Source organism: Macrobrachium nipponense, chromosome 10 (assembly GCF_015104395.2).
Source record: "Macrobrachium nipponense isolate FS-2020 chromosome 10, ASM1510439v2, whole genome shotgun sequence".
NCBI lineage: Eukaryota > Metazoa > Arthropoda > Malacostraca > Decapoda > Palaemonidae > Macrobrachium > Macrobrachium nipponense.
In genome coordinates this window covers 109,137,375-109,148,721 of record NC_087204.1, presented here as the reverse complement: position 1 = coordinate 109,148,721, position 11,347 = coordinate 109,137,375, and the positions used below count along the sequence as shown (strand labels likewise).

The following is an 11,347-nucleotide window of genomic DNA, read 5'->3' as shown; positions in this document are numbered from 1 at the left end:
TTTAAACCAAGACAAACAGGAAGGGGGCCGATTTAAAAGAAGAAAAAACGTATGGGCGTTTTAAGGGAGGGGAAAGGTTTTGGGGCGTTTTCAAGGAAGAAAAAAGGAGGGGGGCTTTTTTAGAAAAAAAAAATAAATAGATAAAGAGGTACGGGACGGTTTAAAGGAAATGAACGAGGAGGCTTTTTAAAGGAATGAAAAAAGTAGGAACGTTTCAAAGGAAGAAAAGAGTAGGGGGAGTTTTTAAGGAAGAAATAAGTTAGGGTCGTTTTAAAGGAAGAAAAAAGTAGGGGGCGTTTTAAGGAAAAAATAGTAGGGTCGTTTTAAAAGAAGAAAAAAGTAGGGGGCGTTTTCAAGGAAGAAAAACGTAGGGTCGTTTTAAAAGAAGAAAAAAGTAGGGGGCGTTTTCAAGGAAGAAAAAAGTAGGGGGCGTTTTCAAGAAAGAAAAGAGTAGGGTCGTTTTAAAAGGAGAAAAAAGTAGGGGTCGTTTTAAAAGTAGAAAAAAGTAGGGTCGTTTTAAAAGAAGAAAGAAAGTAGGGGGCGTTTTCAAGGAAGAAAAGAGTACGGTCGTTGTTAAGGAAGAAAAAAGTAGGGTCGTTTTAAAAGAAGAAAAAAGTAGGGTCGTTTTAAAAGAAGAAAAAAAGTAGGGGGAGTTTTTAAGGAAGAAATAAGTTAGGGTCGTTTTAAAAGAAGAAAAAAGTAGGGGTCGTTTTAAAAGAAGAAAAAAGTAGGGTCGTTTTAAAAGAAGAAAAAAGTAGGGTCGTTTTCAAGGAAGAAAAAAGTAGGGTCGTTTTAAAAGAAGAAAAAAGTAGGGGTCGTTTTAAAATAAGGAAAAAGTAGGGGGCGTTTTCAAGGAAGAAAAGAGTAGGGTCGGTTTAAATGAAGAAAAAAGTAGGGGACGTTTTCAAGGAAGAAAAAAGTAGGGGGTGTTTTCAAGGAAAAAATAAAAGGAGTTTTTGTTTTACAGGCAGAAAAAAGGGGGGGAGGGGGGAGGTTCAAGAAGCTCCTTTTTGGCAATCAAAGTAAAGCAGTCATTCTTTTCCCTGTTTTGTTTACGTGCCAACTCTCCCTTCCCCCCTTCCCCCCCCCTTTCCCACTTCTCTTCTACAACCCCCTTCCAACCCCCTCAACTTCATTCTCTTTCTTCCATTGGCACTCGTCTGTTCCAACCTCCCCTCCCCAAACTCTCGCTTGCCCGCCCCCGAATATCAACCGTCGACATAAAGAAAGATTCCACACGACGGAAGGAACTCTCTCTATACAACCCCTTACCCCTCCCTCCAAAAAACGCTTCTCCCCATTGCCATTTCTACTCCCATTTCGTCTACACCCCCCGCCCCCCCTCACCACCACCACCAACCACCACCATCCCCACACCCTCCTGTATGACAGGCTCCTCCGAGATGTCTTCAGCAGCAGCCTTGTGCATCTCGAATCCTCCTCCTCCTCCTCCTCCTCCTCCTCCTGCTCCTCCTCGGTGGGTGTATATATAAAAGCACTCCCGCCCCAGATTACCCCTCAGTGCATTTCACTCTCCTCCGTCGGCGACTTCTCCAGACAGCAACCCCTTCTTGATTAGCTCCCGCAGGAATGAAGGTGAGTACGCGAAGGGGACAGACAGTCCGTGATGACCATGCTCGTTTGCGACGCCTGCTGCTACGGGGATATAGTATTCGATCAATCGTTGGGATTGCCAGGGTGGCAATCATGAGGAATACATTTAAAAAAGATTACCGACACCAGTTCGGTAATGAATAAAAAATTAGACTCGGGATACAGGATTATAGTGTATGTATTCTGTAATATATTCATTTATATATGTGCATAGCTGTCAGTCTGATTATTATTCAATGCTCCAGTTGGTAAGTACATTTCTTTTTCTTATCCTTGTTCATTTATGTAAATGTATTTGAGATGCAGAATATTTCATCTGTATGTTGTTTTAGATTAAGTTGGCCTTATGGCAGCACGGGCTCTTGCTCATAGAGCAGCCCGTAGGCATCTGTATTACATTTCCCACCGTCCTGTTCATCTATACATACACACACACCCACACCCACACACACACACATATATATAGTATATATATATATATATATATATATATATATATATATATATATATATATATATATATCTATATATGTGTGTGTGTGTGTATATATGTTTGTCTATCAGTATATAAATTCTGAGCGACATAACTATATATATTTAGCAACTCTACACTTTTCTTTTTTCTTTTTTTTTTTGCGATTTATATCTTATGTCTTTTTCTCAATATAGGTTTACCTTTTTTCGTCTTCTTGGAGCTATCTGTCGATCTGTCGGTACATGTCACTGGAGATAATCATTATTCACCTGCCATATATATATATATATATATATATATATATATATATATATATATATATATATATATATATATATATGTATATATATATATATATATATATATATATATATATATCAGTGTATATATTTTTTATTCGTATCTTTGTTTATTTCTCTCTTCTATTCAAATCCAGAGCTACCCATTTCTCTCTCTCTCTCTCTCTGTCTCTCTCGTCATATTATATATATATATATATATATATATATCTATATATATATATAAGATATATATATATATTATATATATATATATATATACATATTGGGGGTATATAATTATATATATATATATATATAATATATTCATTATACATATATGTAAGTGTGTATGTGACTGTTGATAGTGAATGAAATTTCTATATATGTGTATGTTGATAGTGAATGAAGAAAGTTACGGGGATGAATGACACAAAAAGAACTGAAAGAGCTAGAAAAAATGGAAGTCGTAGTGGGCGTGGCGAAAGGATTACACTAAGTGAAGGGGTGTGTCAGAGTGTCTTGAGATGGTTCGGTCTTGTGGTAAGAATAGAGGATGATAGGCTGGTGAAAATGGAGAGGAAGAACCTGAGAAATGACGAATAGCTGTGTGTGTGTTTAAGATGTTGGAAGCAAGAGTGCGTGTGTTTGTGTGTGTGTGTGTGTGTGTGTAAGATAGAGATGAATGGCGCTGTGTAATTGTAAGGGGTCGACGCACTGCTGATGAGTATTCACCTATAATTTACCAGTTGAAGTATGAATATGGCAGTGGTTATTATTCTATCTTTCCTCAGGAGCCATCCATTTTTAGGATGGCATAATGGTAATTCTCTATAATCCACTATACCTGGGAATTACTCGATTGATGTGGGTCTCAGCCGTGGACTAGAATGGCATGGGGCATGCAGCCTCATCCCAAATTACATGCTGAGAACCTACTGGAACCTTCTTTAGCACAGATTTCAATTCAGTTTCCATAAACGAAGAAGATTCTGTTAAATATCTATGAGTTCCAGAAAAGACATCTAAGTGCTAGAGACCCCCGTAGGAGGGTAGTGGTGTCAGTGCACCTCATACGGTGCACTGTAAGCGTTAAAACCCCCTTTCATTCCTTTTACTGTGCCTCCGTTTATATTCTCCTTCTTCTCTTACTTCCCACCATCTCCTAACAATTGATTCATATTGGAACAGCGAGGTTTTCCTCCCGTTACACCTTTCAAACCTTTTACCGTCAAAATGCGTTGAATGACCTCATAGATTCCAGTGCTTGGCCTTTGGTCTAAATTCAATATTATATTCTATTCAACGAGTTAAACACGAAGTTTTAAGGTTAATCAAATTGCTTTTGAAAATGGGCTGAGTCCGCGTCAAGGGAATGAAGATAATCGTGTCAAAAATGTATAGTATTTAATTTTTCGAAGTATTTAATTGGATTGCAAGTAGGCCAATGTTGCAAAGAACAGGTCGCCCATTTCAGAGGGCCCGTTAGGTCACCCAATAAGCCGGGTCATCCCTGTCTTTTCATTTAAGTGTTCCAAATGCAGGTGGCTTGTTTACGTAATTGTTTTTGTAGTTGTTATTGTTTTTGGATTAAATTTAATCCCCATGAAAGTATTTCTTAACTTATAGGATTCTATCGTAAAAAGAGTAAGGTATTTGATTGAATGTAGCTTAAAATTATAGTTATAGAAAACCTTTGGTTCTTTTGTGCATTTTGTCAAATGAAAACAGTACCGTTGAATGTTACTATTAGCATTAAATGTACACGTTATATATATCTATAGGCTAATTTTGACATCCCCAAAATAAGAAAACAACATAATTTAACTTCCATTGTACCCGTCCCAATTTCATGTGGTTAAAATAAGCCACTAGTTCACTGCAGACATATTCGCAAGAAACATACACGAACACTCGTCCCAGAAGACTATCCAAATACTATCAACTTTATAGTTCAGAAAACATGACCCAAGTTGGCGTGACCTCAGCTCAGCAGCGATCTAGTATTTCGTAACCTGAGATCAATGTATCACGCCTCCCTCGTCAAGGGCATGAGACGCTTACCCGTACGTCCATTCCAAGCACTTCAGAAAACGGTGAAGGAAAGTAGGAGCAGAGAGACCACTTTTTTTTTCTTTTTTTTTTTTATTCTCTCCAGAGACGTTGCCCAACGTTTCACTTATAAGGAAAAAACGGTCACGATCTGGTTCACGAAAGAATTTCTTCCAGGAACGCCATGGAAGTCGTGTCCAGAAGCCGGTGTGCTCGTTGGGGCAAGTGGCCACTGAATGCATATTAAACTGTATGGTGAAGAAAGAGCATATTTCCAAATGACTTACATTGTACGAAGATGAGTTTTTAGCCTGTTCATTGTTCTAGGCTTTCTTACTGTTGCTCCATTTTCTTCAGTGCATCCCTGTTACTTATTTCTGGTGATAGAAGTTCACTCTCGACGTGGTTCGGAAGTCACGTAAAGCTGTTGGTCCCGTTGCTGAATAACCACTGGTTCCATCCAGAGCAAAAACACCATACAAACAAACAAACAAACATCCCTGTTACTTAAAGAATTTTGTGGAGGTTTTATTTTAGCGTACATCTTGCTATATATACTGCTGTTCAGTGAATTTTTTTTTATACTCTTTCCCTCTGTTTATTTAGTCATTTACTCTTTAATCATCTATTTACTCATTGGCATACAGAAATCATGACAAGCTCTTAATTTTATGCATATTGAAATTCTACATTGTTTCTTTTCCTCACCTACAGAGTAAATCAGTGGGCGTTTTCTATGAATTCTGTATAAAAATACAATAAATTCGGTTTCGCTAATATCCTGTTATGATGGTGTCTTGCACCTAATTGCAATTTAGTGGATTCTAAGGGGCTACTTTTATGTTCCATGCAAATCATACCTTGAACACAGGCACCTCAGTAGCGTGGTCGGTTTGGTCTTGGCCTGCCACCTCGGTTGCCGTGAGTTCCATTCTCGGGCATTCCACTGAGGGGTCAGAGATGTGTATTTTTGATGATAGAAGTTCACTCTCGACGTGGTTCGGAAGTCACGTAAAGCCGTTGGTCCCGTTGCTGAATAACCACTGGTTTCATGCAACGTCAAAACACCATACAAACAAACATACCTTGAACACTTTCCCAGGATAAGCGAGGTCCAAAAGAAAAGCAATTAAACCTTTCATTCCCTTCATTGCAGATCTTTATTCTTTGTTGCCTGGTGGCCCTGTCCATTGGCTTTCCCGACAAACCAGCTCCATCGGGATATGATTACCCTGCCCCGGCTAACCCTCTGAGTTACGAACCACCCTCTCCATCGTACGGCGCACCCGACGACTCTGACGAAGCCCCCGAACCACAGTACGGCCCTCCCTCTCGATCCTATGGAGCGCCTGAGGAGACTCGCGAGGCTCCGGAACCCACCTACGGTCCGCCATCCCGTTCCTACGGAGCCCCTGAACCTCAGTACGAGGCCCCGGAACCCACATACGAAGCTCCCGAACCCTCATATCTTCCTCCTTCTCGTTCATACGGAGCCCCTGAACCCAAGTATGAAGCCCCTGAACCCACATATGGTGCTCCCTCTCGCTCTTATGGGGCTCCAGAGCCATCATATGAAGCTCCCGAGCCCGTATATGGTCCTCCTTCCCGTTCTTATGGAGCTCCCGAAGCCACATACGAGGCTCCAGATGATTCCTACGAAGCCCCCGAACCCGCATACGGACCTCCCTCGCGGTCCTACGGAGCCCCAGAGCCCTCATACCAGGCTCCGGATGATTCCTACGAAGCCCCAGAACCCGTGTATGGCCCACCCTCACGGTCCTATGGAACCCCCAAAGCCCCAGAACCAGCCCCGTCGTACAAAGCGCCAGAGCCCAAGTACGAAGCCCCAAAACGTAAAACCGAAGCACCCAAGCAGAAATACGAGGCTCCCGAGCCCAAGTACGAAGCTCCAAAGCCCAAGTACGAAGCTCCAAAGCAGAAGTACAGGGCTCCAGCTCCCAAGCAGAGGCGACCAACTCAGTCTTACAAAGCCCCAGAGCCAACATATGAGGCCCCTGAACAATCCGCATCTTACCAGGCGCCCTCGGCAACTTACAAGTCACCAGAGCCTTCCTATGGGGTAAGATTGAACTTGTATTTTTCAAGATCTTCTTCAGGTATTTAGGTCATATCTTACACGTACCCTAACTATTACCATTATTATTCCTGTTGCTGTTGTTATGTTGTTCTTCGTCTTCTTCTTCTTCTTCTTCTTCTTTGCATTTTGCTAATTGCAACAGATATCACATTCATGCATAAACGCTGGGTACTTTTACCTAATCTATCAAAAAACGCCCTGTACTTAGACATGACTGAAATGTATATTGTAAATGGAATGCAAAGAATCAGGAGGAACAGGAGTAGATTCCAGTTGACTGAAACAGCAACAATACCACAGCCCTAAGGAGAAACTGAATGTTGAATTCCTCACGCCACATTAAATAAGCCATAAAATCACTGAGGTCACGTGTTCAGATATTGCCAAGGCTTTTAATATTTGTGCCAAGACTTTCATATTTCATTTATCGTAACACAGGGATGTATTGCTTTATTGAATATTTGGGAAATTCTCTTCTTCTTCTTCTTCTTCTTATTATTATTATTACTATTATTATTATTATTATTATTATTATTATTATTATTATTATTATTATTATTATTATTATTATTATTATTATTAACTGTTGTTGGTGTTATCCTAGTTATTGAAATTATGATATTTGCACCTATCTTTTATACCATATAGATATTTAAAACGTAATATAAAATATTTATTTTAGCTTTTCTTGATTTACTTACTATTCTTTCCGTGATGGTACAATTCTAATTGACAGAACGTCATTCGTTATGTGAATTCTACAACGGCAGAGTTTATATAATTATTATTATTATTATTATTATTATTATTATTATTATTATTATTATTATTATTATTATTATTATTTCTTAGGTTACTGTTCCTACAACTGCAACAAAAGCAGCAACAGGAATTATTACTAATATTTTTATTAGATTTCGTAGTGGTAGTAATAGTAATTACCGTTAAGAAGGTATCAAAAAAGTACTTTGCAGATATGATTTATTTAACTTATGAATACAATTCAACGCTGCGACTGAAGATACTCTTTGAAATACCACGGCATCGCTAAGGAAGTTTTATCAGCAAACCCCTTCTTCGGTTATAACGCTATGAAACCAATGAAGCAGAAGTGGTGTAGTATTAGTAGTAGTCGGTAGTAGTAGTAGTAGTAGTAGTGGTAGTAGTAGTCTTGATCTTGTAGAGCCTATTTCTGTTAGCACTAAACTCATGCCGTCATTCACTTGAAAATAGCTTTAACTTTCTTTAACCTGTGTTTAAATCTGTAATGACATTACTTATCACAGTAATTCCATTTGAATGTATTCGCTCCTCATGTTTAGATTCATATCCATCTCGTGGGGCAACTTTCTTCTCCCTGTAAAATATAAAATGAGAATTAGATTAACTTATAATTATATTCCAAAGTTGACATTGCACATACTGAAAGAGGAAGATGTGAATTTAGAGGAAAAACAATCTTGTCACTGTTTAAACGATCATCAGCGTTTTGGGATATATAGAAAAGGATATTCAGTAACGGCTTTATAGTTAGCTTAAAATTATACAAAGCCAGGCACCGATTCAAGCAGAAAATGAGGATAGGTAAAGCATAACCAAAACTTAAGTGAAAAAAAAAAAACCACTCGGGAAAAAAAAAAAAAAAAAAAGTAAAAAAAAAAAAAAGGGCCGAATTTAAGCAGACATTTCAGATAGGTAAAACGAAATTGAAACTTAAGTGAAACTCGAAAAGTGGCCAATTTAAGCAGACATTTCAGATAGGTAAAACGAAATTGAAACTTAAGTGAAACTTTAAAAGTGGCCAATTTAAGGTAGAACATTTGTTCAGAATAGGTAAAAACGAAATTGAAACTTAAGTGAAACTTTAAAAGTGGCCAATTTAAGCAGACATTTCAGATAGGTAAAACGAAATTAAAACTTAAGTGAAACTTTAAAAGTGGCCAATTTAAGTAGACATTTCAGATAGGTAAAACGAAATTGAAACTTAAGTGAAACTTTAAAAGTGGCCAATTTAAGCAGACATTTCAGATAGGTAAAACGAAATTGAAACTTAAGTGAAACTTTAAAAGTCGGCCCAATTTAAGTAGGACAGTTTCAGGCTAGGTAAAACGAAATTGAAACTTAAGTGAAACTCGAAAAGTGGCCAATTCAAGCAGACATTTCAGACAGGTAAAACGAAATTTAAACTTAAAAGTGAAACTTTAAAATCGGGTCCAATTTTAAGTAGAACCATTTTCCAGATAGGTAAAACGAAATTGAAACTTAAGTGAAACTCGAAAAGTGGCCAATTCAAGCAGACATTTCAGATAGGTAAAACGAAATTGAAACTTAAGTGAAACTCGAAAAGTGGCCAATTCAAGCAGACATTTCAGACAGGTAAAACGAAATTGAAACTTAACTGAAAATTGAAAAGGAACAACTCAAGCAGAAAATTGAGATAGGTAAAATGTACTAAAACTTAAAAGTGAAACTCGAAAAGTGTCCGGCCGAGTTGACGAGGGTTCGTAACATCCCCCCCCCCCCCAACCCCCGCCTCCTCTTGCCGTGGATTTCTAGTCCCCTGTTACCTAACCGATCATCAGACCTTTGGAGACTCCCTGATTACGCTCGTAAATCACACGGCAAAGTCCCTAACTGATTTTACTTTGCGGTTTTCGAGTCTGAGCTGCCTCCTATTTCCCAAACCGACTTCCAACCCTTTCATTTCGTTCCTTGATAAATCTGGGTTTCAATGATAGAAAGCATGATTGACGCCGTCTTGTCATGCAGTCAGACAGAAACAGTAGGCAGACACGGTGACGGACGGACGGGAAAAGACAGAGTTCATTGCTACTTAGTTTTAGTTTTAAAACGAAATTGTTATTATTATTATTATTATTATTATTATTATTATTATTATTATTATTATTATTATTATATTATTATTATTATTATTATTATTTATATGCTGGAAGTAAACCCTCGTTTCAACATGTTATGTTAAAATTAATTGCTTCCTTAGCTGCATTAATTTTATATAGGTTCTTCTCTATTTTCTTTAATGCACCTGAGGCAACAATTAATTTTATTAAAACATATCATTATTATTATTATTATTATTATTATTATTATTATTATTATTATTATTATTATTATTATTATTATTATTATTATTATTATTAGCTATGTTGCTGCCTTAGTTACAAAGGCTGCCGGCTAAATGGATCCAACAAAGAAAGCATCTAAACACTAAGATAGAAATAGATGTGGTAAAATATGGAACGGAGAAGAGGAAAGCTTAGATCTGTTACAAAGTAAATCAGCCTTTGGATATTAAACAATTATCTCAAAATTTGGTTGCTTATTTTTATTATTAGGTTTTCCACTTTCGTAGTAGACTTTTAATCATACACTCTTTAGTTTCGTCTCGTTGTCCTGTCAGCATGGAAATTATTTTAGATTTTAATGTACTGACCACTCTTACCAGTGTTCATTTGAATTCTTTATCACCTGGCTGATTACGTGGTTTGTTCCAAGTACAGTCTGCCCTTTTATGCTTATTCATTTCATTATGAATCAGGCTGTATGCATATTCACTATATTTTTTTTTTATATTGCTCTTTCCATCCCTCGCCTATTCTAATTATAGTTTCATGCATTTTATAGTTGAATTTTATGAAGGCAATTTACTATAATATATATTATATATATATTTACTATAATATAATATCTATATATATAATAATTCATAATGATAACTTTGTGTAATATTTATAATATATTAATATATATATTATATTTATTATATATATTAAGCATATTTATATTTAAGTATATAATAATTTTTTAACACCTCCGTTGTTAATTAAGTTTTTAATTAACTAACCAAAATAATTGTTCGTATTCCTTATGATAAATAAGATTCCAAGTAGACTGTCGAAAGATCTTACCACAGAAATAACAAAACTGCATTAATCTGATTATATTTCCCATCACTGTCCATACCATTCATCTCTACCCGTATCATCCGCAGAAGGGCATGCCCTTCGACTTCTCCTACGAAGTGCAAGACGGCTACAACGGCCTCGACTTCGGCCACAACTCCAACTCTGACGGGAACCTCGTGACGGGGGAGTACCGCGTCCTCCTCCCCGATGGCCGCCTTCAGATCGTCACCTACACCGCCGACTACAACGGCTACAAGGCCGAAGTGAAGTACGAGGGTGAGGCCAAGTACCCCGAAGCCGAAACCTACCAGAAGCCCGGCCGGTCGTACTCAGCCCCGTCGCAGAGTTACGAGGAGCCCAAATCCGCTTACGGTGCGCCCGACAACTAAAAATCGTTAGAAAATATAGTATATATATTTCATGCCATGGAGAGTGATTGCATCCTCGAGAATCGAACGTTATTTATTATTTTTATAAGAATTTTTTTTTATAGCCGATGAATAAAATCGAACAATGTCTCCTTTTGTTTACCTTCACCTCTATTCGGTAAGGGTGGCGTCAGAGCGTCCTTCCAGGGGGAGTATTTTGCTCCCTTGCTAATTTGAATATTCTCATGTTGAACATCATTAGACAGTGTATCAGTTTTTTCATACGTTGTTTTACACGCAGAGGCTCACCAGGAGCTGATATAGTTTAATTCCAGTCTAAAATCACCCACACTACTGCAGATGTTTCTGTGTGAATCAATAGTGTAATTTTGACATGAATTCAGCTCAGTATCTTTTGAGAATATTTTGTACATTATGCCTTTGTCAAATGACTTTTTTTATTTTTCCCTACTTAGAATATCCCCCTTCGAAATAACATAAAGATGAAGTAATAATATGACATACGCTTCTATCTT

At 37.6% G+C, this 11,347-nt stretch overlaps 1 protein-coding gene across 1 annotated transcript; it reads left to right on the top strand.

Annotated features, from left to right (window-relative positions):
* The first annotated feature begins 1,513 nt into the window (after positions 1-1,513).
* LOC135223894 (DNA-directed RNA polymerase II subunit RPB1-like) lies at positions 1,514-10,961 on the top strand. The gene is made up of 3 exons (XM_064262812.1): positions 1,514-1,596; positions 5,576-6,499; positions 10,530-10,961. The coding sequence occupies exons 1-3, from the start codon at positions 1,591-1,593 to the stop codon at positions 10,830-10,832; spliced, it is 1,233 nt and encodes a 410-aa protein (XP_064118882.1). The 5' UTR covers positions 1,514-1,590; the 3' UTR covers positions 10,833-10,961.
* Positions 10,962-11,347: the final 386 nt, after the last annotated feature.